The sequence below is a fragment of the Ornithodoros turicata genome, chromosome 8 (assembly GCF_037126465.1).
Source record: "Ornithodoros turicata isolate Travis chromosome 8, ASM3712646v1, whole genome shotgun sequence".
Classification (NCBI taxonomy): domain Eukaryota; kingdom Metazoa; phylum Arthropoda; class Arachnida; order Ixodida; family Argasidae; genus Ornithodoros; species Ornithodoros turicata.
In genome coordinates, this window is record NC_088208.1 from 24398173 (window position 1) to 24425455 (window position 27283).

General features: G+C 46.7%; 2 protein-coding genes across 6 annotated transcripts in view; one reads left to right on the forward strand and one right to left on the reverse strand.

Moving 5' to 3' along the window:
- The window catches only part of LOC135366738 (leucine-rich repeat-containing protein 15-like), a 584634-nt gene that overhangs the window by 268415 nt on the left and 288936 nt on the right, over positions 1–27283 (reverse strand). The window lies entirely within an intron of this gene.
- LOC135366742 (endochitinase-like) lies at positions 9182–16499 on the forward strand. Its single transcript, XM_064599606.1, has 9 exons — positions 9182–9277; positions 10488–10573; positions 10804–11004; positions 11738–12000; positions 12085–12188; positions 12316–12439; positions 13354–13542; positions 13666–13788; positions 15105–16499. Exons 2-9 carry the CDS (start codon positions 10516–10518, stop codon positions 15243–15245), a joined length of 1203 nt encoding a protein of 400 aa, XP_064455676.1. The 5' UTR covers positions 9182–9277; positions 10488–10515; the 3' UTR covers positions 15246–16499.

The window sequence follows — 27283 nt, forward strand, 5'->3', positions numbered from 1 at the left end:
GCGTAACCCCGCGAACATCAAGCTGACGTGGAGTACGGAGCGAGTTGAGCATCGCCTTTGAAAAATAGTGCGAGTGAAGGATAGCGTGTAAAGAGCAGTATTTTTACGCGAACGTTTAACTTGTTTAACCAATGAAATACTAAAAAAATACTTCGCGGCCCAAATAGTTCGCGAACTGGGCACAGGGCACATATTCACGACTGAGTTCCACTAAATTTCGCGAATTCTGGGTGCTTAAATTCGTGTCTTCATTGGATATACTTGACTGGCTTCGTAATTCGTGATCAGATCGATGTTTCCCGCACAGCGCTTAATGATTGATTGATTGATTGATTTTAAAAGAAAAAAAATGGAGATGTTAGTCTCGAGTCACAGCGCTTAATAAAAAGTGGCACAGCAGGTGCTTGTTCTGCAAAGTAGTTCAAATGCTTCATGGGTGTACAATAATAATAAAAGTTTGAAGAAAATAAACGTGAAAATAGGGTTCCTGAGTGCTCAATAGTCTCCGAAGTGTCAATTCGTGCTCGAAATTCTCGCGTGCCGCCAAAGTTCGCGAATTTTTGAATATGTCAAACTTAGGGCCCGCTAACATTAACAGTTTCCCAGTGTATCAGTTAAAATACTGATTAATGATTCTACAACAACAACAACAACGAATAAATCGTGACTATGACATGGGGCGATTCACCACTGGAGAGCAGTACGCTACCCCATTACACGCGAAACAAACGCGCAAGAACACCAAATAAGTAATGATGATGTAGTGGGATGTTTCGCCGCTGCTGAGGCAGCACCCTACCCCGCATTGCTTGAGTGGGAGAAGATGGTGAATGACGATGAATGTTCAGAGTTCACGCAGGAGCCCTGTTGCCGCTAAGAAGTGATGAGGGCTTGAAGAGCTCGTAGCTGATGCGCAGGATTGACCGAGGGCTCAAGCAGCTGAGGAAGGGCAAGTGAAGGTGTCCCAGTGGCTTGAAGCTGGAGGACGCGTCCAAACGCGCAAGAGAGAGAAATACATGATGACGATGATATGGGGATGACTTCCGCTCATTGAGCAGAATGCTACCCCATTGCTATTGGGGGAAAATGAGAGGATGGTGATGAGGATGATGCTGACGACGCTGACAGGGTTTTAGAGAGAGTCGATCAGGCCGGTAGTTTGCAGGAATTTGATGAAGGGTCGCAAGACGGACATCTGCTTTCGTGTGTCCCATGGTCCCAAAATGAGTCTGAGGTCAAGGGGTCGGCTGTCAATCCGCGCAAAGTCAAACGCGCAAATACGCTATTGTGGTATGTATTTTTGCATCTCGAGCAAAGTGCTTCGCTGAAGCAAGTTCGGCGAAATCTGGGGCTACATTGCACCTGTGAGAGCCTGTGAATAGCCTTGTTTTTCGCATAATTTCTGTTTCCCTAAAGGAAGGAAGTACTCGTAAGTAGATAAATATGCATGCCACATGCGTGTGTGCATGTAGCTATTCAAAGATCTCGAATGTGCAAAAATTCTTACCGTTACTTTGATGCTAACACAAAAGGAACGGGACTCATCCGTTCCGTCGTTCGTGATTTATGAGTGAAAGAATCCGCATTTTACGCTTTCTCTCTGCCTCTTCTTCTCAAGGATTGCAACTATGCGAAGAGGCCTCTGATTGGTCTCCTCAAATGATCTCCGGCGATGATTGGAGAAAGCGTTTGCGGGAGACCAATCAGAGCGCGCTCCGCACTCTCGGCCTTCTTGAGAAGGTTCTTTAACTAGTTAATCACGAACGACGCAACGCGTGAGTCCCGTTCCTTTTGTGTTGGTGTCAAGGCAACGCCATCTTTCATTCCGCGAGGAGAAAGTTTCGCACTTTAGTGCTCTTTTAATATGTGAAAGCGAAGTAACTATGGCTATGAGCGGCGTACAAGTGTGGACAGATGGAGAGAGGACGGCAGGAAGGAGTGGGGGACAGGGGGGGTAAGTATGCGTCCTGGGCCGACTTCAGGGTGAACTGGGCCGACATCCGTCTGAATTGTCTTCGGAAAACCCGGGGAAAACCTCAGACAGCACAGCCGGTTGTAGGATTCGAACCCACCACCTCCCAGTCTTCAGCACGGCCTTGGTCTTCAAGGTCCAGTGGACGAGGGTCTAGTCGGTCTGGGGCACCACGAACGCCACGTCTAAGTGAACTGTATGGACAGCAGCGAAGCACGGTGAGTCTACTGCTTCGCCGCATGTGCGGCAATTGAACGAATTAACCCGCCCACTCGTGTAACAACTTTATTTTGAGATGATGAATGGGGAGTTTCATCGCCAGGGGCGATGCTTGTAGTAAAAAGGTTGTTTGCCTTGAGGGGTGCACCCTAGGGGTATGTCCAGCCGAAGGCGGGGCGGTAAACATTCATATGCATGCGACGTACGGGTACGGAAAGGTACGCTCTAAGAAAAAAGGGCTTCTGCTATAGTTACCATGCACCTAGATCGACCTAACGTCTGATAAAGTGTGTTAAAGTGTGGTAAAAGAAATTATCATCTATCCAAATTGCTACAAAAAGGCGTACGCCCTCTCCGCTCGCCGAATCAGAAGCAATAACCCTATCATTCGTGGCAGTGGTTGGCGGACAACGTGCTATGCGGTGAAGTTCTGTTTTGAGAGTGAGGTAGCAGGTATAGAGCTTTGCAACCTTTTAGGCACAACATATGCGACAACTGTTACCTCCTAAAAGGTGTAACTGCTCCACACTTTTTTCTAAGGGTGTAGGGTATAGACCCGGTCCTTCTGCCTCACAGCCACATCCGTTTGTATAAATCATCGCACACTTCGCCGTGCGTTGGCGCCGGACCCCGTGAAATACGCGTGGCGCACACTGTCTCGTTGGTAGGCTCCGCGGGCGATGCCATGTTCAGATATGACGTATTGACCGACGACAGCAAGACAGCGGCCAGTATGCAGGCAGTACGAAGTGCTAGAAGGCTTGCCCCGGAGTCGGTAAATATTGCCCATGAGAAGCTAGCGGTCATGGATGCTATACGTGCTACACCGACTACAAAAAATGTCGTAAAGCACTGCTACCGTCGAAGACCGTGGGTCTATCACCCACGCTCTTCGACGGTAGCGGTGCTTTGCAGCATTTTTTTTACAGGCGAGCAGCTGGCTGAAAATGATCACAGCAGAAGAAGTAGATCGTGCGCGCTAACCAGATACGTCCGTGTATAATTGCTTTCTTCCTCATGACCTTCATACGAAGGATACTTGCCGCCTTGTCTGAGCAGGCAGACCTCACTCCTGTTCCCGTACCACCACCACCTCGTAACTCTCGAAATAAACGAGGGCAACTTTGTGTTGCCGGATCACAGAAGAAGGTAGCATGTTCTCGCAGGACATACTGCGACTTCCATCGAGACAACAGGGTGCCTGCCGTAATGTCCAACCAGTAGGTCCAACTGGAGGTGGCTTATGCTTCGGAATTTCGCCTATCGATACGGCATGACGGCAAGATGTATGCTCGAGGATTTTCTCCTGTATATGGAGCGGACTATTGGGTGCGACGATATCTAGTTGTCGTGCCAGAAGTGTGTAGTGACATAGGGACTCCTGCGTGTGAAGAGTCGAGAAAGTTTCCTAGCTTCAGCCAAGGCTGTAACACTAGACGTAGCCCCGGGAACCCCTGTACCCTTCAAGATTCGTACCCAGACAACCGGAAGACCCGCTTCTGACCTGGGGAAGGACATACAGGACCGGCCAGTGGGATGCCACCAACTGATGAAAAAGCGAAGAATGCACGATGCTATATGCATACTAATTGCATCCCCACAGGATATTGTGCATGATACGACTGCTAGGTGATGGGAGCCTATGCGTTCTTAATCTAACCTCATCAGTCTTGTTAAAGATTCAGGCGGACATGATATGTATACTGCCACTCTTTTACTAATTTTCAATTAAAAAACACAACAGTCCTTGTGAAACAGAGAAAGTGCCTCTTTCGACATAGCAACACACCTTGCACAACATACCATAAATTGATTCTCTGAGTCGTCCTATCCACTTCCCAAAGACATCCCCATTACCATTCGCATGGTAGGACGCATCACACAAAATTGGCTCTCCCTTCTTTTAGCGGTGTAAGGATAGCTGCAAGGACTGTAACGAAAGCTGGACAGGAATCGCATGCGCGTCCAGCAAAGGCTAATGCACCACTTCGTGGTCACGTACAGGACACTCTCCCGGTTCTGTTCCTCAAAGACGCTGAGGGTCTGCAGCGAAGCGTCCCCAGCGCTCGGAGAAAGAGGGAAGCCCGCCAAATTTGATCGAGCGTCTCTCACCCACACTGTAGCGCCTCTGTTTCCCTCTCGGTATATCGATGTTATCAGGCAATTAATCTGACGAAATGAAACTGTTTCGAGGCATTAGCGAAACGCATCAACCGCACAGACCTGGTGTAGCGGAGCTGCATCACGTTCGTGTTGAAATTCGAGGCTCTGAGGGTCTTCGCGGCTGGCAACCCCGGTGCTCTTAATAAACAGACGACCCCTTATGTATCCCACATGACGCACGTACACGAATCCCTCCCAAGCGCCCACGTGACTTCCTGAAACTGCGAAAAGAGAAAGAACGCAGAAAAAAAAAAAGAAACGAAGGAAGAGACAACCAGTACGCCGGCACGGTTTTAGTCGTTGATTGGGGCTATAATTCAAGTTACAAGGGGAGGGCTTCTGTTGTACGGCGTGCTTTCGCTGGATCCTTTATGGCTTTACGCTTCCGTGGCGATAGTTTGTATGGATTAATACGTCAGCAGTAAGGAGCGAAACATAAAAGCGTGTGCATTTTGACGGCTTTGTTTTTGCGGGGCCCCTCGGCGTGATTGGCTGTGCTTGACGCACTTGGTGAGCATTAAATGAGGCACGGAGTGCTTCGTTCACGCTAGGTTGTGTAAAATATAAACATGAAAAAAAAAAAACGGTCACGTGATCACGCTGCACATGGCCCCAGTGGCGTCAGGCAACGGTAGCTGAACAAGGAAAGGTGTTGCCAATTATGCTGTCACACAGCGACTACAACTATGTGCACTAATTATATACACGGTGCCCCTTCGTATCCTTTACAGATTTTGTTAGAATAAAAACATGAGTGATATCTAGATGCAGTTTTCACAGGTGAGTTACGGGGCAGGCCGGACATCCTGTTGGAAAGCGTATGTAACTACTGGACAACTAATTATGTAAAATGAGTTAATTAGCTTATGAACTAGGTGTTTTGGGGGGAGAAATGCGAGATATAGCTGAATTATTTAAATTAAGTTAGGGAAGTCAATGTTTAAACCGTCCTTTTAAATATCATGAAATGAGTGCGTATTTTGAGATATAAATCGACAAATTTTTATGCGCGTATGATCCGAAACCAGAGCTATGCCCTTCTCGAGCGCAGAAAGCACATGATCTTCGGATTATCGTGGTCGGAAAGCGGTCTATCTGGCCGTCAGATCAGCGCCTATTCCAAACAGTTACGGCTACGGCTATGGCTACGTTATGGATACGTAACGCGTGGCCCACCTCCGACGCGAATGGCCATCGCGGCTTTTGCGCTCGAAAAGTGCTTGGTTTCATTTTCCGTACAGTTGCATAGCAAAATTTTGCGATATAGAGGGTGTTTTTTTTTATTTGTTAGAGAATAAAAATAAAATCAGCAGAGCAAAATATATGCGCTTTTGCAGTTGAGTTATATAGCCAGGCAAACATTCTCCGGAAGAAAGTATGTAACTACAACATCACTAATTCCCTAAATTTCATTAATTAACTCTTTAATTAGGGGATTTCGCGCAAAAGCGAGATAGAAGAACGAGATATATTCGTCGTTGAAAGCCATTCCATGTAAAAAAAAAAAAAAAAAAACGTAAACGCGCACGTGTGTTGAAATATTCATGTTCAGATTCGTTGGCTGGTTGGTTGGTTGGTTGGAATAAAAAAGAAAAATGTGGAGATGTTGGCTCCTACAAAAGACAGGAGCCGGCTACTCCAAAACACTTGAAGATTTAAAAAAAGATACAATAAGACTAAAAAGTCAGAGGCACTGCAATGTCCACAAGAAATGTCATGAAAGCAGCTGTCGCACGCTGTGTAAGATCTCTCAGCCATTCTCCAAGGAGCTTCACTAAGTCTAGAGGGCGGCAGTCCAGTCTTTCCAAGGCGGCTCTGAGGTCATTGCGTTGACCAGATTCGTAATATCCGTGTATTCAGATGTTAATAATATTATGACCTTTAAGATAATTCATATCGCCCTATGAGCAAAGAGTGCGCAATTTTAACAGGCGGCCTTGAAGCTCCAGGTGGGGGGGGGGGGCACCGCCCCTTTACCCGGGCTTGCCCTTGAAGGCTCCCCCTCACAGTCCCGCTTTGTGTACATTTTTGCAATATTGACTAAATAAAGATTGCGATTACGATTACCCCGTCGTAGTGCGCCCATGCTACAGTCCTGATGCAGAGGGTTTCTTCCGTCTTTTTTGTTGCGACCGAAGCAAGTCTATGCCCTTCCCAACGACGTCAAACGTGCGTTACACGTGTGAACGCAATGTCGACGACGTCAACACAGCATCAATGGGAAAGGATGGAGCCATTAGTCCAGTCCTGCTGCTACGTGGAGTCAACAGGTCAACAACGTACTCGTGTGCTTGTTCGTCACTCCCCCCCCCATTCTTTGTGCCGAGTGGTGCAAGGCGATATCTCGAACCGGCTCTCCCGAGGCCACGCCGCACAGAAGGAGCGGCCGACGCAGAGACGACTTGAGACAGCCGCAACGCTCTTTCGACATTCGCGTCCGGGATAACAAACGCACACGAGGAGCCGGATGTTGTCGTAGAGGCATCCGTGAAAATCTGCATTCTGCCTGCCGAGCTGTTTAGTAGCTCAAGACTGAACTGACGAAGAACATGCTTTGGTATATCCGTCTTTCCCGGGGGGTCGCGGGCACATTAATTCTTACGTCAGGAGGCTGTAGGACCCATGTTGGGACACTCAGTAATGCATGTGGCTGGAATAGTAAGACTACTGGCTGGAGCTTCGGAATAAAACCACGTTGTGTCTGTGTAGCTTGGGTAAAAGATGGTGACGACTCATAATGGCTCGATGGCTCATAATGGCATAACCGCACGTAGTGGCGGAACGTTGCTTGCATCCTGAGAGCTGATACAGGTGGTTCCCGTGCTTCTGCCATGGCTAATGCGTTTGACGTCGCTCGAGGAAGGTCAAAACAGAGTTTGGCGTCCTTTGCTAGGGTTGACTCTAACACTGTCTCTGTGGTAACAGGGAGATCGCGAAGCAAGGGATTGTGATGAGGAACCATCTGACTTATAAGAGATCGGTGAACGCTGAGCATTGCCCAAGGAGACGTGCCCCACCGGGTACCGCATATGTAACGAGGAACATTAAGACGACCCCCTGCTCTTGCTTTCAGATAGCGCACCTCCGCTACCCATGACAAACTCCGGTCGAGAGTAACGCCGAGAAAGCCGTGATGTGGTACACGACCTGATGATGACCAATATGTAGTTAAAAAGTCGTAAGATGGCAACGCGTAAACGGCAGCATTACAATCTTTTCTGAAGACAGGTCCATGCCTCTCTCTAGGAGGAAGTGCACTACGCGGTCAAGTGTAGCCTGAAGGCGACGCTGTAAAGCAGGCCACTGCTTTCCCGATGACCATATGCAGATGTCATCCGCGTAGAGATTAATAAATACCCCTCGGGGCAAGGGACGAGGCAGGGCAGCCATGACAGCATTGAAAAGTAAAGGAGTGAGTACGCTCCCCTGCGGTCCACCGGCTGACAATGTATGTAAACTCGTGTCGCCTTCTGCTGTTCTCAGGAGAACAGACCGACCATTAAGAAAAGCAGCAATCTGGCGAGGAGCACGGCCAGTGATGTTGAAATTGTATAGGTCGTGAAGGACATATGGTTGTAGCTCGTCTGCCCTCTTTATGTCCAAGAAAACAGCTCCTGTAAGCTCACCACGAAATCTAGCTTCTTCAATGAGAGTGACCAAGTTTCTGATGCAGCCCATCGAAGTCCGTGCCTTTCTGAAACCTGCCATTTCGGGAGGTAGCAGACGCCGGAACACTAAAAACCACTCTATTCGGTGTAGGATAATCCTTTCCGTGATCTTACACAAGCAGCTTGTAAGGCTGATGGGCCGAAACGACGTCAACTCTCTAGGTGGCATTCCAGGCTTCAGGACTTGCACAACTTGCGACGTCTTCCATGACCGGGGTACAAAACCGTGTCTCCAAGAGGGGTTGGCCAAATTCAAAAGTAAGGTGCGCGACATCGGTCCCAAGGAAGCTATAGCTTTGTATGAGACCCCATCGGGCCCTGGAGCTGACCGCTTCGTGGACAGGTGGACAGAAGCCTCCAATTCCTGTGTAGTGAAGTCAGTGTCCATATATCGGTCTTCAGCTGACCGTGTAAAATCAACGGCCCAGTAGGCGGCATGTGCCGAGTCCCTGTGAGGTGTTGTGCATGACGCATCTGAGGGCCTAATAAAAAGCTTACGAAAGTCTTCCCCAATAGACTTTTCGTTCGTGGCTTGATGACATCTGTCGGCGCGATCATGATCGCGGCAGCCTTGCCAGTGCTCCGTGATCGCACTCATGATCGCGATCATCAGGCTTTGATAAGGCATTGCGATCATGATTATGTCTGATAAACGGCCAGTGCTACAAACGGCTTCACTTGTTCAACCGGGGAGCGTAGGCCCTTGATGATCCACCAGACATGTCCCGTAGGTGTGTATGGAGATAATGCAGAACAGAGTGCTCTCCATCTCTGCTTGGCTAGACGTTGAAGATGCATGAGTTCGAATTACTGATCGTAGCCGGCGCGTAACCATGGCGCGCATATATGGAACACTACGACCGGGTCCGTTCCAAATCCACACGGCCACGATGTGTATGCGGGCGCCTCTCCTGCTGTCTCATTGGATACCGCCAATCTTTGCCTCCTGAGCAATGAGTGACCGAAGTGAGTGACCGAAGCAAGTCTATGCCGTTCCCAACGACGTCAAACGTTCGTTACACATGTGAACGCAATGTCGACGTCGTCGACACGGCATCATTGGGAAAGGACGGAACCACTCCTGCTGCAACGTGGAGTCAACAGGTCAACAACGAACTCGTCTGCTTGTTTGTCATTCTCCCCCATTCATTGCGTCGAGTGGTGCAAGGCGACATCTCGAACCGGCTCCCTCGAGGCCACGCCTCACAAAAGGAGCAGTTCCAAGACTGCAGCTCAATCGCACCGTACTACACAAGTAAGTTGCATGACAAAATACCTCAGTATAGGACCCGTCAGCAGGCTGCTTAAGGGTAAGCCAACCAAGCAGGGTTTAAAGGGGCACTAAAATGCAAAAACAAGTTTACCTCCAATTATGTTACACGCTATGTTAATTTCGTACATGTTATCATAGTTCAAACCCTTGATCACGTTATGGACTTACAATCGAAATTACACCGGACTCTTTCTTGCTTCGGCGCTAAGCAGTGAACGTCGTTTCAGCTCGTGCATCGGCGTTTTTAGACCATTCTGCGCGTGCACGCGCTGTTCGAAGACCGTGAAGATAAACGTTGTCAGTGGAACATTCGCCAGCACTGTTGTGGGTTACAATTCAGTGAATCCGTATTGAAAAATGCGTCAGTGCGCATCATGCCGCGCATATACAGAACTCTACCATCGGATCCGTTCCAAATCCACACAGGCACGATAGGTATTCGCGCGCTTCTCCTGCTGTCTCATTGGATGCCGCCAATCTTTGCCTCCTGGGGATCCCATTGGTTGCCGCCAAGGACGGCTCTGTTTTCATTGCGTTTTTCTTCTAAACGGTAGCCTTGTGTGAACTAATTTTGCTGGCATTCTACTGACTGAAACACACGGACTTTCATTTGAAAGCAAGTTGTTTGTGCATTTTAGCGCCCCCTTAACATGCGTCTTCTCGCGACCTATTTCACATAACTGTATTGCAGCATGAGGTTTATTCGTGACCAGATGATTGAGGTTGCTAGAGTGCGGTGGTTTGACAAATCCATTATATGCGACATTTGTATAGAGCTGCTAGAAACGCTGCTTGACCATATTCGTGGACAGGTGCTGGTCGAGACCCTTATCTTGGTGGGAGCGGTTGCTGTGTCGAAGAACGTAGCTTGGAAATGGAGAAGGGGAAACCTAATGTTTAACCCGACGATTTGGAGGGGCGGGGGGATCGCCCAACCGCCCCACTCCCGCTCCGCGGATGCGCAACCGTTCGCGGCAAGCACGTTCGCGGAGACACGGAAGACATGGATTAAAAAGAAAACGTCGGGAAACATACAACACACATGCGCAGCATTGAACAGCTCAATAGCTTAATAGGGGACATTGAATAGCATTGGATAGCTGCTCATGGCCTACCAGACTTGGCTAGTTGTCTCGTGGCATGAAGCCTCAAATTACCATCGTCATGTTTTCTTTCTTTTGTTCTGTTTTAGCTCCGTATTAAGGGCAACGCGTCGTACGATGACGCAGGTAACCGTGGTGCTCCTGCTCCTGCAGGCGATCCCATGTGTATTTGCAGGTAAGTCGACAGATTATTCCTAAAAGGATAAGTAAAAGCCGACCCTAGGTGGCAGCCTCGTCTTTTCCTCCTCACATCACCGTCGAAATCGTTGCACGTAGTATAACGTGCGTGCGTGCGTGCGTGCGTGCGTGCGTGTGTATATCATCGCCGTTTTAACGGAATGAAGTTGGTTGGGACAACGACATATTGTGAGCATAACCCTATACGCTCACTTCGCGACTTTACAGACGATGACTTCATACAGCAAGGAGGAACTCCTGTCGTCTGCTATTATTCTGGCTGGGCAACTACGAGGGCCAGTCCTATGAACTACAACATAGAAGACATACCGGGGGACCTGTGCACGCATGTCAACCTCGCATACGTAGGAGTCGACGACGACCAAAATGACATAAAGAGCATCATACCATCATACGCGAATAATACACGTAAGCTATGCACATTATATGTACAGTCATGTACACACTTACAAACAACAACTAAGCTGATGTCCAGTATGATCGCGTGTGTGAAATGTCCGTGGTCTGAAAAGAAAACCGCGTCTCGCTGATTCCGTCTGACCACCCCAGAGTAGAAAAGTTTAAAGGTACCGCAAAGCAAGAGTTGTTACTACAGTCATACATCATAGCAGCCAACATCATAGCAGGCACGTGATTTATTTTTATTTTTTTATTTGTTGTCAAAATTGTGGTAAAATAATTTGGGGACTACACCTGGTCTGAGGCAACCTTATTTCAGAGGACAACACTGGCGCTCGTGTGTGCAGCATTTTTGTTGTTGTTGTTGTTGTCGTTGTTGTGTATTTTGTCTTGACGCAGCGCGCCGCAGACCTCGTCGTGTTAGGCCCAGTGTTATGCGTATGCAATGTAGCTTTGCCGCTGTACCTGGCGGGGAATGGAAAGTACGTGTTTCTATACGTGCGGCACAGTGTTGCCCACAATTTTCAATTTTGATTTCCTAAGAAAATCTAATAGAGTGCTTAGGACAAAAATCGTTACGTTATAGTAGTTCCAGAGGCCTACCCCATTGAACGAACTGGAGTGATGATGTTGAGTCTAAGCTGCTTTACGGTATACCGGTAAATAGACATAGATAATAGACAGGAAGCACGAAGTGCCTTTCAGGTTCATTATCAGTAATGTAACTTTTTCCACGTTGCAGGACGCTATAAGGAATTTGCTAACATAAAGAACAAGTTCTTGCTCGTAAAAGCAATGGTATCTGTTGGGGGATGGGAACACGGAGCAGGGTCTCTCTCGAATGTCGCTAGGACACCGCAAGGAAGACACTCTTTCGCCAAGAACGTCGTGAAGTTCCTCCGGGAACATAAGCTCGACGGGGTAGACATAGACTGGCGGTTCCCAGCCTACGGTGATCGAGGAGGGTCTCCTGAAGACAAGGGAAACTACGTCGAACTACTGAAGGTGAGACTGTAACGCTTAAGCGGAAGAAGGGTGCGTTTTATCAAGCACCTGGTCCAATTAACGCTTGACATATTGTAAATTTAGGAGCTTTCCAGGATGTTCAGAGGCAGAGGCCTGGTTCTGACGGCCACTGTCCCAATCACCCCGTTTTTCCTCGACGACGGTTACAACGTTGAAGAAATGGTCAAGTAAGCTTGTCAGTTCCATTCGCTGAATAGATGTACACTAAAATATACGTGTCACTGTCACGTGACCACCAGACTCTGTCTCTGGTAGTGCAATGTCAATACAACTTTAAGCACTTCGCAATTATAGGCACGTCGACTGGCTCAACGTTATTGGCTTTGACCTGAGAGGCCGCTGGAATGGTCGGACCGGAGTGCATAGTCCTCTTTACGGCAAGGCGCTCGACACCGATGACGTTTTAGGAATCAATGCAGTAAGTAGCAAAAAGAAAAGAAGAGGCGGGGCCACGATGCCCGGTATAGCGGAGCTCGCATAATGAACTCGTCGTTGTAACCAATGAAATCATAAGGAAAGAGGCTAGAGGAACAGCCAGGAGAGAGAGAGACAGAAAAATGGGGGATGAAAAGGATTTGTAAGGCAGCACTTCCCCCTCGCAACGTCTAGCCCACCATGATAGATACGGCCCCGGCCAACGCCACCTGGATATACGAAGCCTGCTTAAGGCGTCCTCTCACTCCTTCGCACGTAGACACAAAGTCAGCCAATCGCCGCAGCCTGTAAGATATCAGCTAATCACCGAATACGATTTTGAAACACGGGCTTTCTGTGGCTTCCAGTGGCTGCCCATGCGGCCGGTGGTGGCTCGTCTCTATAGCTGCGGCCGCTGAAAGCACTGTCGTGATTGGCGAACTCTGGACTCTTAATTGTTACGTCACGCCGCTCAAGCGATCAGACTTTATGTCTAGGTGGTGTTGCCCACGAGCCTTCAACGCGTGAGCGCCAGTCCCCTTCGGCATTCTCGGTATCCAATACAATCCAAGTCGTGTCCCTCCCCTGGCTCCATGTGTGAAGTGCATTTATCTTGTCTGCTATCATCGGGTGCGACATGCTATCATCTATTGTGACATGAGAGAACGAACGGTATGGAGCTTGCAGAAGATACCGTTCGTAAGACGTTAGAGCTACCGTATTCATCATGGCGGCTCAGTTGTTGCGATGTCCCTCTTCGTCATGTCGGAATTCTGGGAATTATGAAAGTTCTGCGGGCTAGTTGCGAGCGAAACAATGAGTATGACCCTGATGAGGGTCCATGCTCCTATCACTGGCACAATCTGACAACACACAAAGTGAAAGTAAGTCATCGTAACCATTTCCTGCACACTTCAGGAGGACGGCCTAAAAATGCTTGAAGAGCTTGGAGCACCGAAAAACAAGCTGGTACTCGGAATTCCATTCTTCGGTAGAAGCTTTGTGTTGGCGGATAAAAACCAGCATGGTATCGACGCACCGGCTACGCAGGAGTCTGCGATACCAGGTCCATACATTGGAAGTGGTGAGATTATGGCGTACTATGAGGTAATTCTTCCTTCTATTTTACTTTCCATTTAGTCATTTAGTTATTGTACAGTTTGTGTTCTGATAGGGCGTGTTGCATTCTCAGCCACTTCTAATGTGTGGCTTTCTTATTATTTTACACAGATATGTACGAATATAGCTGATGGTATAGCAACACGGGTATTCGACGATGACAGCAAATGTCCGTATGCCTATTATGATAATCAATGGGTCGGCTATGAAGATGAAGAAAGCATCGGATATAAGGTAAGCTATACTGTCACTAAACACAAACAAAAAACGAAACGGAGGAAGATCAACTGGGTAGTTGAAATATGGCAGTCATCGAAGACCCAGGCGGTGGGGGCAATCGAGCCACGCACGTCTTGACTGATTGATTGATCTTGATTGATTGACCCTTGATTGTTAGCCAAGTGCGCCAACCATAACGCTACACTGGCGCGGCTTACCGACCACTTGCCAAGGGGCTTCGTTATTCAGTGAACAGTAGTCACTGTTTTCACATTCTCTTGTACGTGTCCACACCACACACACAGGACAAGCATAGTGAACATGATGGAAAGCCACAAACAGACGAACACAACATAAGTCTGGAGGTGCCTAGGAACCAAGTTGTTCTTGGGAATCATGCCGTGCTCTTATCACGACCTACTCGATCATAGCGACCATGTCATAGTCACCCCTTCCCAGCACCGCGTTTGGAGGCTAGCGGTGGCGCTACTCATCGGCCCGGTTGTTGGTCCCTCAATTTCTACAATACTTTGTACTTCAGCTTACCTTAGTATTTTTGTACAAGCGGTGGATGTCCCACGGGAGATGTTTCTTTCTGAAGTTGATTATCATCATCATTCTACGCGCTTTCGTAGGAGCCGTTGCTGTCGTCTGCTACGGTATAGTCGTACGTCTGCTTCTGCGCGTTCAAAATTCAAGTTTCCAACGTCCAATCACGATGTAGATTTCGCAGGCCGATGTGTAGCGCTCCTAGCGGATCGTGCGGACGGGCTCCTCATAGGGGTGTCAGATTATGACATGGTCGTTATAATCTAGTAGGTCATGGTTCGTATAGGTACCTTGAGGCTTGTATGGAGTTCGCCTATATGCATGTTCCAACCTCAGAATGGTTACCTTCTATCCGAATCCACTGATTGCTTGTGGAGTTGAACGAGCGACATTCACCACAATGCTACAGCGGAAGATGCGAAAAACGTCATAGCTTTCTGCTGTCACGTGATCGCGAGCGCTCAACGCCGTGTCTTCAAGTACGCTGCTAACCTTGGGGAATGTCCAGCGACACAGCCACAAGATATTCCGTAGCAGACGGCACGAAAAGACGCTGACAATGTCGTCTGCTAAATGCGCAGTACGACCCTCCCGATATTCCCCCACCGTGTGAATGCTCAACAGAACACTGGGCGGAACTTAGGCTCCGTGAGCAGTATTTTTCTTCCACTAGAATATTCCGTGAGGATGTCGCTCGTGTGACTACAGGGAATAGAAACCGGTCATTCTTCCGGCATAATAGTCAAGTAAGGAAACTAAAGTCAACTGCTTCTTTGTTTCAGATGGATTTCATCATCAAAGAGGGGTACGCAGGTGCCATGGTGTTCAACATCGACATGGATGATTTCCAGTCATTCTGCGGAACTTCGAATCCACTTCTTAAGAAAATATATGAGAAGCTGGCTGAGGCGGACGATGAGTGAGCTACGCAACTGGCAATGCTTCTACACAAACTACCAGCGACCGTATGGTGCCGCTAATGACGTCATTAATCGCTGCCTTGCATAATCATGCTCGAGTGATGTGCTAGGGCCCGGAAGTTTGAACACTAAAAAATTACAGGACCGTTACGACTCGTGTAACGCGACATTCTGGGTCAGCTGTGCGTATGGTGAAATAAGGCCGGATGAAAGTGCGTAAACAATTTTATTTGGGCGTGATGAGTATTGATTTGTGGCCGCTGAAATGGTTGGCGAGGTCAGTGGTGTCCGGAACGTAGTAGCTCTTCTAGAACACCAAGTCTCTGCATGAGCCATGTATAGTAGTGGGTTGACGGATGTCAATGCACAACGGAAGGTCTAGTTGTTCGGACATATCACTAAGGAAAGTGATGTTCTTGGACACCATCTGGACAATGGACTCCTTCGCATGACAATGCAATAACACACACAGCTCTCCGGGTCACACGATTCCGCAAACACAACGTCACTGTGCTTCCACATCCCTCGTACTGAACTCCCATCGTGAGATTTTTTTTTGTTTCCACATTTAAACACACACACACACTAAAAGGACATCACCACGATAACATCGAAGCTGTTCAGCCCGCCGCAACGATCTGGGAACGATCTGGGAACAGTGTAGTCGCGAACTACACAGCGCATAAAACACACGAGTAGTCCCTCAGTAACCTTCATTGGATGTTCTCTGTACCACGGAGCTGCCAGCAGTTTTTGCGAAGCCAAGCGGGCCCCATTCTCATCGTGCTGTATTATACATTACGCCGGGATCCCCTAAAGGCGAGATCAAGAAGTTCCAATTACTCTACAAGCAACACCTCCATAGAAAAATTGAAGGAACACAACATGCCTATGATGGTCATGGGAGACCAGAACAACTGGTTCGCGGACTTTATGAAGCCAAAGCTTCCACTTGTGGACGAGAAATGACCACAACCCCTACGGAAACTGTTATAGGTCGTGTCTTCGTCAGGAGCATAGACAAGCTAGTGGTGGACACGTACGTCAGCTGCTTCAGTCTTCACAGGCTTCTACTGTCCATCGTGACAGAATGCCAGCGATGAGCTCATAAATGCTATCGCATTTCAATGACAATCTGCACGAGGATTCTTTTCTTTCCTTTTTTTTTTTTTTTTTGAACAGCATGTCGACGTACCCTTTGGCTGACCTATCCTCCTTTTTTACCCTTTGTTCTAATAAATACATCCACCCCTTCCAGGATTTGCAGAAACGCCGGCAAAAACGTATTGACTAGAGTGGGGGGGACTACACCGAAGGTGACGGAGTGCATTAGTTGATTACTGGATTTTTCTATTTTTTAAAGGCTCAGTCTCGAAACTTTTGGGACTAAGGTAGAGTATCTTGCATTTCATGTTCGTAAATGCAAACGAACACGGAAGATTTAATGCCGATTTTTTAATAAACGCACGCGTTTCAGACTTGAAATATTTAGATTAGGGAGGGTAACACGCAAGCAGAACGCATATTGGCACGGGGGTTACGCTCCTTATAAGTCGTTTCTTAATTGGTTGGTATAGTGCGATGGCGATGGATAGAAGAAAGAAATGGGGAAGTGAATCATGACTATACTATGTGTATCCTATGGAACGATGCATCCATATAATATGTGCAAGAATACTGCATGTTCTCTCTCCCTTGTCTTCTTTTTTTTTCTCCAATTTTATAACATGTCATCATTTCGTTTGATTGACATATATTTCCTCGAAAAATGCCCCCCCCCCCTCATTTCTAAGCTCCATAATGTTCGAGGAAGTGGTAGCGCAGTTTCTCGCCTTGCCACAACGAAAATGTTTCGTGGTATCGAATTGGGAATATTCCACCCCTCATCCGACCCGAAACCCATGTCAGAGCAGCGCTGAATGGTTTACAACTTATTCAAATTACCTATACACACGGCGAAGTCATCGAAAAGTAAGACTCATTTTACTTGTTCCCCTACGCTAATAATAATATCACACTTTTATTACATTCAACACGCACAGAAAGGTAGGTTTTCACACTAACAGGCTACAATTTTCGGGTTAACTATCCCGCAGCGACCCTTATTACTGCAAAAATGGCGCCAGCGCATGGAAATTCCCTCGATATTGCATTACGTCTGCAGGACAGAACAGAAAGTTATCCCATCAACGCCACCCGCGGGCCTATCAGACTATACTCGCGTTAGGCGGATTAAGTTCCTCCTTCCTTTCTGTGAAATCCTCTATGTCACTCCCTATCTTCACGGTACAAAAGGATGGGACGGTTGCAGCCTTGCATCCCAAATTCTTCCCCTGCCTGTCACGCTGCTCTCTTTGGCAGGCATGAGAATGCGCGAACCCTTACAGAAACGTAAATCCGGATTCGGCTTTCGTCCTATCGTCTTTCGTTTTCTTTTTTTTTTCGTTTTTTTTCTTCTTTTTCTCGTTTAATATGGGAGTGTTATAGGGTATAGCAGACTAAGGAGGGAGATTTTGCTGACAATGATATGTATGGGTATACGATGAGGAATGTCAATGTTGGCAGCTTTGTTTATGAGGGCGTCGGAATGTGCCGGAAGTGTCAACGATTTTAGAGATGTTGCTCGTATAATAGGAGTAGAAAAAAAAAAAAAAGGCTAGTAAGTATGGGGGCTGCTATGTTGTGCGAGGAGCGTTTGTGTTGAGCGAGTCGCTTTCAAAATGGGAAATGCTCTGCGAAATGATATCGCCGCAATTTTAGCGGCTCCTGCTATTATCGGTTCTTTCATTTACTTTTTTTTTTTTTTTTTTTTTTTTTACAGCACGGCCGTTAGGGACACTGGGATAGTTCCGTGAACTGCTTACCCCATTCTCAAATCACTTAATGAAATAGGGGGTCCATATATAGTCGGAAAAAAAAAGATCACACGAGACACGGAATCGCTGAATTGATATTGTGCAGTCAGTTTTTTTTTTTTTTGTCTTGTGTGCGTTTTTTATTCAGCTATGGAGGTGTGCTACTGCAGGTCCGGCTGTGAAGCATCCCATGTCCTAATCACCATGCATATCGACGACCAAATGAAAAGCGAGGTGCTGTAGACACAGAGGCTACATTCCTTTGAGCCTTAGAAACACGTACAAAACAATAAATTAGAAAAACACGCGCACGTCCTCCTGTTTTGTGCTTGCTTTCTCTCTCTCTTTCTTTTTTTTTGTGCTATGTTTCTCAGACTAAAGAAAACGTTGCTCCTGTCTGTCGTTTCTAAGAATTGTCAAGAAAAAAGTTCTTTTCACTGCCACTTCCAGAAACAAATCCCACCCGCAATGCATTACTTCAAAGTGAGTACCCACAGAAGAACACTTAATATGCCTTAGTTCTGATCAGCATTCCACACAAGCTCACCAGCACGTCTGTATTACATATTTGAAATCAAGACGATATCGAACGCGCACCAATTTTCCCACAAGCGCCTCGTTCCCACGTGCAACAAAATTACCAGTGAGGAGATATCGACCGAGACCTGCAAAGTTAAGGTGTTCCCCATTGACCGCCGCGTTCTTGTATCAAGCGTCATTTCTCGCGATGGCTTTGAATGCGTTGTTTCCCTAACGAGTCTTAACAAAACAGACACAAAACGCCTCGAGAAAGTTTGTTCCGCGCAAACAAACAACATACAAAGAACCTCGCACGATCACACACAACGTACAGATACACAAACAAGCTCAGTGATTTCTCTTGACGGGCGGGAAGTGAATTGAACGAGGTTCCTGTAAAAGTAGAGCCAGGAGTACTCGCAAGCGCACCAGCTGCGGAACGGGTTCACGAGTGAAGCAAAGTAAAGTGGAGCAAAGCAAGATCGACGGTCGTGAAGCGAACCGTAATTTGTTAATTACAGCTTCCGGCTCTTCTTCCACTGTTCTTACCCCGTGCACACACGCTCTCTCTCGCTTTTTTTTTTCTGGTGTTGTACGTTGCGTTAATTTGATCTTGCAATTATCTTCGAACGACGAAATACCTCGCGCTATCCTATTCAGAAGACGGAGGGGGGCGAAACTAACGTACAGCACGTTTCGAGCCCCCCCTTGCTAGACACAGTAAAGAATGTGAGGGTAAAAGTGGAAGAGAGGGCGTGCACCCGCAAGAACACCTTGCACAAGTTCATCTGACAGTTCAGTGGAGCGGAAAGGATTAAAGGGAAGGGGATGTGGGACGAATCGTGTCATTTAACTGGGAGGCCATCTTGGTCGGAACTTCGAAGTAGTAGCTATAATGTTAACCGTACTGAATTCGTTTAACGATATAAATTTGCTGGTATCAATTGTTCAGCAGCCGGCGAGAGTGAAGGATACGAGCTTACTCATTTGAGCTTTGTGTTCCTCGTTAATGTCTCGTGCGCCGTGCCTCATTTGTCCTTTGTGCGCTAACATTACCTGGGTATGCGGGGGTTCGTGTCATACGAACGACAAGTACGCAATATCATAATTCATCTATTATCCCAACATCTCATAATTTCATATTAATTTCATATAATAAAAAAAAAGCGAACTGCGGTCTGCATAGGTGGCCATTAAGGCATAAGTGGCATGTTTCAGTCATGGTTACTACATGTATTTGTTGTTGTACTTGCGTGTCCTCGCGCTGTCGCCTGAAAAGGACACCCTTGATCATCGTCATGTGCCGAGTACTACGTAATCGACAAGGAAAGAGGAGACATATCACGGAACTAAGTTGCTGTAGGTAATACTATGACAATGCTGATGATTCCACCTTCTCAGCACATCATATGTACGCACTCGAAACACCTGAACTAATGACTGCTTATCAGTTTCGCAGCAGGATACGTTAGACTTACGAACATAGAATCTATGAAGGGGGGTCAGACCTCGTCAAGCTGCAGTTTTTGAAGCTTTTTGTCTGTATCCCCTCACCAAGTGTCATTGGTGAAATAAATTATTATTATTATCATTATTATTATGAACAGAGAAGTAGGGTACAAGCAAGCTGGTGTGCGCGCACACACACATACACACACAAACAGTCTCGTGTCGTCCGGTCTTTTTTTTTTATGTGGATGTGTGTTCTCCCTCAGGCTCAAGCAAATGTTACCTACATAGAATATGCACCAGTTGGCTTGTATCCTACTTCTCTGTGGCAAAATACTTATACTGCCATACACCATATACGGTCATATACTTGGTCTACAAACATTAGTTAATAATGATATATGCGTAATGATGTAATTTGACGTCTTGATATATTCTGAGCATCTTTCCCAACGGCACACACACTCGCATATCGCGTACGCTACCACACAGCACATAAATAGAGCATGCGCCGTGAGGCCTCGCAGATAAACCAGACACCCATCAACCATTCGGACAGCCCAGGGCCATCTCGTTTGGCTACAATTCTTCCATCTCGACGTATAAATTGCCCACCGGATTACGCGTCCACTCGAATTACCTACAAACACTTTGGACAGAACAGTTATATACCGTCGGAGAGGGGTCAGCCGTACAGGAAGCCGACTTCATTTCCATATGGCACTTCGTCCTGCGCGGGGGCATTTACAGCGCGGCTGCAGGTATGAAACGCGCCACGGCCGTGCGATAATTGAGTGCGCTCGAATCGTTGGCTGTCCTGTGTAACGCGCTCGGTGCCTCTTTCGAATTCCAGCGGAGAGACACATTAGGTGTGGGTTTCGACCCGACGTGGCTTGCCCAGATGCAGCCACTTAATTGAATTCCACTCTTGCTCGCCGTTTTCGCGTGCAGCCTGTCAGCCGGGGTCCGGAGAGGGTTAGCTCACGGTTCGTTCGAATGTGTCGCCGTTTTCATCTACTATCTGGAGGCAAGTTTTTTTTTTTTTTCAGTTTGTTTGTTTGTTTTTTCTGTAACTTATCTGTCATTATGTCCTTTCTCATATACTATTACGTTTATTGATTGTATTGTTATTGTTTTCTGTTTACCATAGCCTAGTATATTTATCGTGTACTCACAATGCTCACGTACACAATACAACACTTGCCCTTTCTCTAGTCCCCTTTCCTTTCTGAAAGAAGGCGCCATTTTCTTTGTCGCTCTTCCGTTAAATGGAGGAAGGGAGTTGCCTCAGGACAGAAGCCGCCGATATTTCGAACAGAGACTGTTCTTCTTCTGGGCGTACCGTTAAATGGGTTTGACATACGTACGTGGTTGATTGTATCATGTGCCCCATTGTACTGCGTGCCAGAGCATTGAAAAGAATAAGAAAAAAAGAGCCTATGTTTTTACGCCTCGCACTTTGCGAAATACAAGCCCTTCAAAAAACAGGTACGTCAGAAGAGCGAGAGCTACGGCCACTCCTATTGGCTCTCGAAAGCATGTGATCAAGCCTGTGGCAGCCTCATTGACAGGGATGCCTGCCGCGGCGTCAGAGCCGGATTACTTATTTCTTTCTGCAGGAGGCCTGTCTTGCTCAACGATCCTTGTGACGCTTTGCACTCCCCGACGAACTCACGCGCCCTCCACGCATCTCCTCACTTCATCCTCCATCCGTCTTTTTTTTTTCTTCTTTTTTCTGCTATAGTCGTGCTCAACAACGGCGAGACGATCCTGTCATTAGCCCCGGCCCGCGGATGACTCTCAATATTCGCGGTATCGAGTTCCCACGCCTCCGTTTCCATCTGTCTTGTAAAACTTGTTTTAATTGGGAATTTTAACTGAATATGATTGACTAACTAAGTTTATATATTTATATATATAATAAAGTTTGCCCGGCATAATTTACGACGAAGCGTCGCGGTTCCCTCACACATACTGTCCTAAACCCAAGTTATCCGAAAAGTTTCCTAAAAGTAAAAGTCGTCTACGTCTAGACATACCCCATTATTCTACCAGGCTGCGATAAAGAGTTCCAATAAACTGAACTTTCGCTTTCTTTTAGCGTTATAGCCGCATGGAAGCCCATGCTAAGCGCGATACTGTGACACAGATTTCTATCATTAGTCTTTAGACTACGGTGACTGCTTTTTTGTTTTTGTTTTCGTGGCAGCGTTTTAAATGTACTGCCTTCATTATGCCAATACTTTTTTCGTGCTTGCCCGTCTCTTTAATGGCCTCTGCGCACTAATTAAGATTCCGTCTCAAGATTCTTGCCTTTCGCGACTCAGCCGATAAAGGCCCCCCCCCCCCCCCAAAAAAAAAAAGAAAAAGGAAACGAAAACAAAAAAGAAAAGAAAAAAAATAGTAGCCGAAAAGACCACGCAAATCTTCCTCGCTGCAACTGCCACTTAATTTCCATGCCATCTAGCCAAGTTAAAGAGGTCGACTCTGCATTCAAAAACAGCGTACCAACGTCGAAGTATGCCGCCCAGCAAGAGCACGGGCGTTCTTTTATTTATTTATTTCTATTTTTTTGCTTGCACGAAACATGCTTTAACGGCAGCAACTCATCACAGATTAAATGTGGCACGCTCGAAACGAAAGGAACAAAAAGATAACTTACGAAGACGACGGCAGCAAAAAAAAAAAAAAAAAAAGCGACTCTGGGTTGGGCAAGGACGGCAAGCGAGAGTGGAATAGAAAAGTCATTTGGTCAGTTTGTCATTTGTACACGTAGGCGGCTCGACATGATATACATTTCGCTCTTAATTGGGAAGAGAGGCACGCTTTGGATTATGCATAGTGGATTGGGGAAGGGGTGGGATATGTTTATCAAAAAAGAAAGAAAGAAAAGGATTATTCGGGCACACACTCGTGCGCGTTCTTTCTGTGAGCTGAGAGAACACGCTCATGGGGAAACGAGTAGGTGCACAACGGTTCTAGTTTGTGTGTGTGTTAGCGCCGCGATGCAACTGTGGCTATGAGCAGAGTGCAGACGTGTAGAGAGAAAACAGCCCTTAAGTAACATAAAACTCCCATGAAATCAGAAGGGGTCTTCCACTCCTACAACAAGAAAGATTGCAGAACCTGTCTCTCTTTCTCTCTGCAGAATCTCTCATTTTGTTCTTTCGATCATCACGAATACGTATATTTGAAACGTCTATATATATATATATATTTGAAAGTAAAAAGAGAAAATGTTGACAGCCTTTTCAGAAGGCTATAGACTTGACTGCTGCAGACTAGAACACAACAGTCACTGAGGATGAATAAAAGGCAAGACGAGCAACCGCATTATTCCATGTATTCACACAAGTGCCATTCCCCAGAATACTCCAGCGGATGATGCGAAATACGTCATTGATTTTAGCGGCTGCGTAAGTAAATTGCTGTACGTCATCAGTATGTATATTCTCGTGCACTATTAACTACGGGAAATATCCTGGGGCGCAGCCAGAAGATATTCCGTAGCAGACGACAAGAGGAGACGCATTTCATTGCGGCATTTCATTGCGGCATTTCAGTTGACAAATCATCAAAATTATCAAAATCAATCAAAATTACCTTGTGAAGTAAAGCAGGGTATTACTATTATTATTGATGTCCTTCAGCACGATGCTCATAATAATATTGATTGATTGATTTTTAAAAGAAAAAAATGGATATAATAATAATGGATAATGGATAATAATATTCTTGAGCATATTTAGACGTAAGTTGGGTCAACCTACATGTGTGCAGCGATCATGCTGCATATGCCACAGGGTAGAACCGCAGTGGTGGTGGTTCTGGCGGAATGTGCGTCCTGGGCCGACTTCTAAGGAAACTGTGCCGACATATGCCTTAAAGGACCTTAGTTGTAACGCACATGCACAGGGGCGATTGCGGCGAAGTAGCGTGTTCATATAGCGCACGCGCTAAGAGAGAGAGAGAGATACTGGATGGCGATGATATGGGGATGACTTCCGCTCGCGCTAAACGCAAAGCGTAAGTCTTGCGTTTCTAGCGTACTCAAAGAGAGAGCGTTCTCACTAGTAAAATTAGCTTCGTCCTTCAAATACCTCGACCTGCACTTTTCCGGTTATGTGTCTTGGTCAAATCATTACTCACACATCATCTCCAATGCTACATAACGGCACCCTCGGGTATTGGCGCCGTAAATTATCCCGCTGTGCTCCTGCAGTCAAGAAACTCATTTACACGGTGCTCTTCATATATGAGTTTCGTATTACTTTTACTAACAATTACAATGGCGCTGCAGATTCAAAAGAGAATTGCGTCTACAGGAGCTCAGCGGATAGAGAAGGAGTAAGTTATACGGAACAACCACAGCCTCTTGTCTTGTATACACTAATATTACCCCCCACTTTACTCCCTAATATTACGCAATATTACTCTCCACTCCATTGCCCTGAACCACATAGCTCCACAACGCATTTTGCTTGGTCTCCTGACCCTGAAATTAACTCAACTGCACCGCAAATAGTTCCTAAACTTCCCATAAACTTCTGTACGTTCAGTCCAGAAAGGGACTGGTGCTTGTGGCCATACATCTACTCTCCTACAGTGCTAAAATTACTCCTTTCTCTCTCTCTCTCTCTTAGAGCGTAGGTTAAACTCTTTTGTCACAACGTGACTCAGCCACTGGAACGCTGCACCACCTTACTAAATCATCCCCAAACTTACTCAACGATAGGCTATTCCATACCGCGCGACCTGAATTATGAATAACTGCAAGATCGAAGCATGACTAAGCCCACAGACGAGACGGGCTAGACGGGCAGTGGCCGCCCCCTGAGCTTCGCTACCGGAATGCAAATTGTGGGATGCAAATCAGGTCACTGATGGCGCTCCGTAATCGGATAAAACCTGATAATTAAGTGGCCCTCGTGCGCCATCTTTCGGCTCACGTCGGCGGAACAAATGCGGGAACATCTTCTGCCAATTAAAGCGGGCTTCCGCCGGCTTTCTCAAGAGCGTTCTTCAGCGGGGTATTAAGGGTGCGTTTGAGATCGTCCTCGTATTTTTGTGCCGCCGCCAAGAGCGCGTGCTGTGCTTGCTTCGGAGCCTGCCCCAAACCGCACTCGGAAGTCTGTGGTATAGCGAGAGAGTTCCTCTTCGTTCGCAACGAGATAATGGGGATGGATTATGGAGCGGAAAGTTGGGCCTGTGTGTTTGATGAGTTGCGAAATACAGCGTTGCGTTGTTGTAGCTGTATGCATGTACGTGTGTCGAGAGCTAAAAGAACAGCCGCCTTCCGGGACTGGTGCCAGTAGTTATCGGTACCATGTGACCAAGTGAGCACATTATCGTCATGTCGGCGACATTTCAGATTAGTATCAGTAGCCAGTATTAATGTGCTGGGTAGCCTGTGGCCTCAAAAGTCAGTAAACCATCACCATACCTGAGCCGACGACCCCATGACAATTACAAAGGGCTGTCACAATTACCGTGTCCTCCTCCCCCTTCATCACTGATTGATTGGTTGATTGATTATAAAAAAGAAAAAAAAAAATGGGAAAATTCGCTCCACGTACATGGAGAACAGCTACTCCATGGCGCGTACTCACTTAGCGACACTACGTATACACTTGACATAACACAAAAGAAAAATATAGCGAAAAATGATGAAGGGGTAAGGAGTAGAAAAGAGAGAGAAAAAAAACAGGATGAAACAAACAAACAGGAAGCAAAGACCCAGGGTGGAAAGCAACCTCCCCATCAAAACAGTCACGAAACACTGCCAAGATTGATTCAGGGACAGTTTAAACTAGACAGTCACAACACAGACCAGGCTGTCACAAACACTCACTCCATCAAGAGTGTGTATTGTCATATAAACAGAAAATTTATTTACGTATAATCGAATGGCTGATGTTTGCAATGCACAATGAAACGTACCGAGCCACATAACGAATACAATGATTACGAACAATACGATAACTTATACAATACGTACGAATATCACGAAGAACAGTTCTAGTAACGACAACAACCTAATGGAAGCATGTCATGAATAGCGATTCCGTTTTGACTTGCATGCCGACGCCATGAGACTGCTCTCTGTTTTGAGCATTCGATTTTAGTTACGAGAGTGCTGTACCCAACACAAAATAGTATAGTCGATTCAACGCAGGAACACTATCCTAACGACGGCTAACTAAACTTACTACTTTTCAGAATTTCCCTTTTACGAAAACAGAACGACAATGAAGAAATGGGACGCAGTAGGCCGCGCAACAACTTTATTTGAAGATGATGAATAGAGAGTTTCATCGCCAGGGGCGATACTCTACCCCGTTCCTGGTGGTGATGTGGGGAATGAAAGAATGAGCCCCTTCACAATACGGATCCAAGTCCTATTGTGTCCAAAACAGGTCAAAAGAGCTTTGAGCGCAGAGCGTTGGTGGGCTGGATTCGGCCAGGGACCAAGCAATTTTGATAGACAGAATGGGCAAGAGTCCAGCTGACTAAGAGACCCGAAGACCGATCAGAAGTATGCGATGGTCATGGTATCCTATGTTTCATTATAAAATACTTCTATGTCTTATTGGCTTGCGAGGGGGGTGATATGTAAAAAAAAAGTGAGATCATGAATCAAATGTCGCAAACAAAAAGTAAAGTCTGCTACTGTGCGCTCGTGGACTTCTAGCTGTTAGCAAATGATCCAGGTGCTATCAAAATGAAAGCAGGTGTGTTCAGTTGGTGTGATACACACCCAAATGCACCGCCACAGCAGAATCGATGTCACGTGACACGGTTAAAGGGACGGTCGCATCCGGGAACCCATCTATGAAACCGATACCACTATGTTCGGCACCCGCCGGCAATATACTTCGCAAATTGTTTCGTCCGAAAAGTGCTTAGATATTTAAAAAAAAACGAAGTTTAAAGATCAGCGCTGCTTCCGCAGCAGCAGGGCCTCCGGCAGCGTGACGTCACTCCCTAAGCGAAGGAGTAAGAGGGCGGCGCCCAGAGGAGGAAACGCACCGTCCGGACGCCCCGTAACTCTTTGAGACGCCCGCACGGCCCCGGCATTCCTTTGCTCTGGGTCGTGCCCTCATTGGTTCTTAGGGAGTGACGTCTTCTCGTTTTTCCAGAGAGGGAATTCCGAGATACTCTCAACATCCGGCGACTGCTCTTGTCATGCATCCTATGGAGTATAACAGTCAAACTACG

Coding starts and splice junctions, on each gene's coding strand:
- LOC135366742 (XM_064599606.1), top strand. CDS start 10,516: ATGACGCAGGTAACCGTGGTGCTCCTGCTCCTGCAGGCGATCCCATGT. Junction 12,001..12,084: donor ACTACGTCGAACTACTGAAG/GTGAGACTGTAA, acceptor TTGTAAATTTAG/GAGCTTTCCAGGATGTTCAG. Junction 13,543..13,665: donor AGATTATGGCGTACTATGAG/GTAATTCTTCCT, acceptor TATTTTACACAG/ATATGTACGAATATAGCTGA.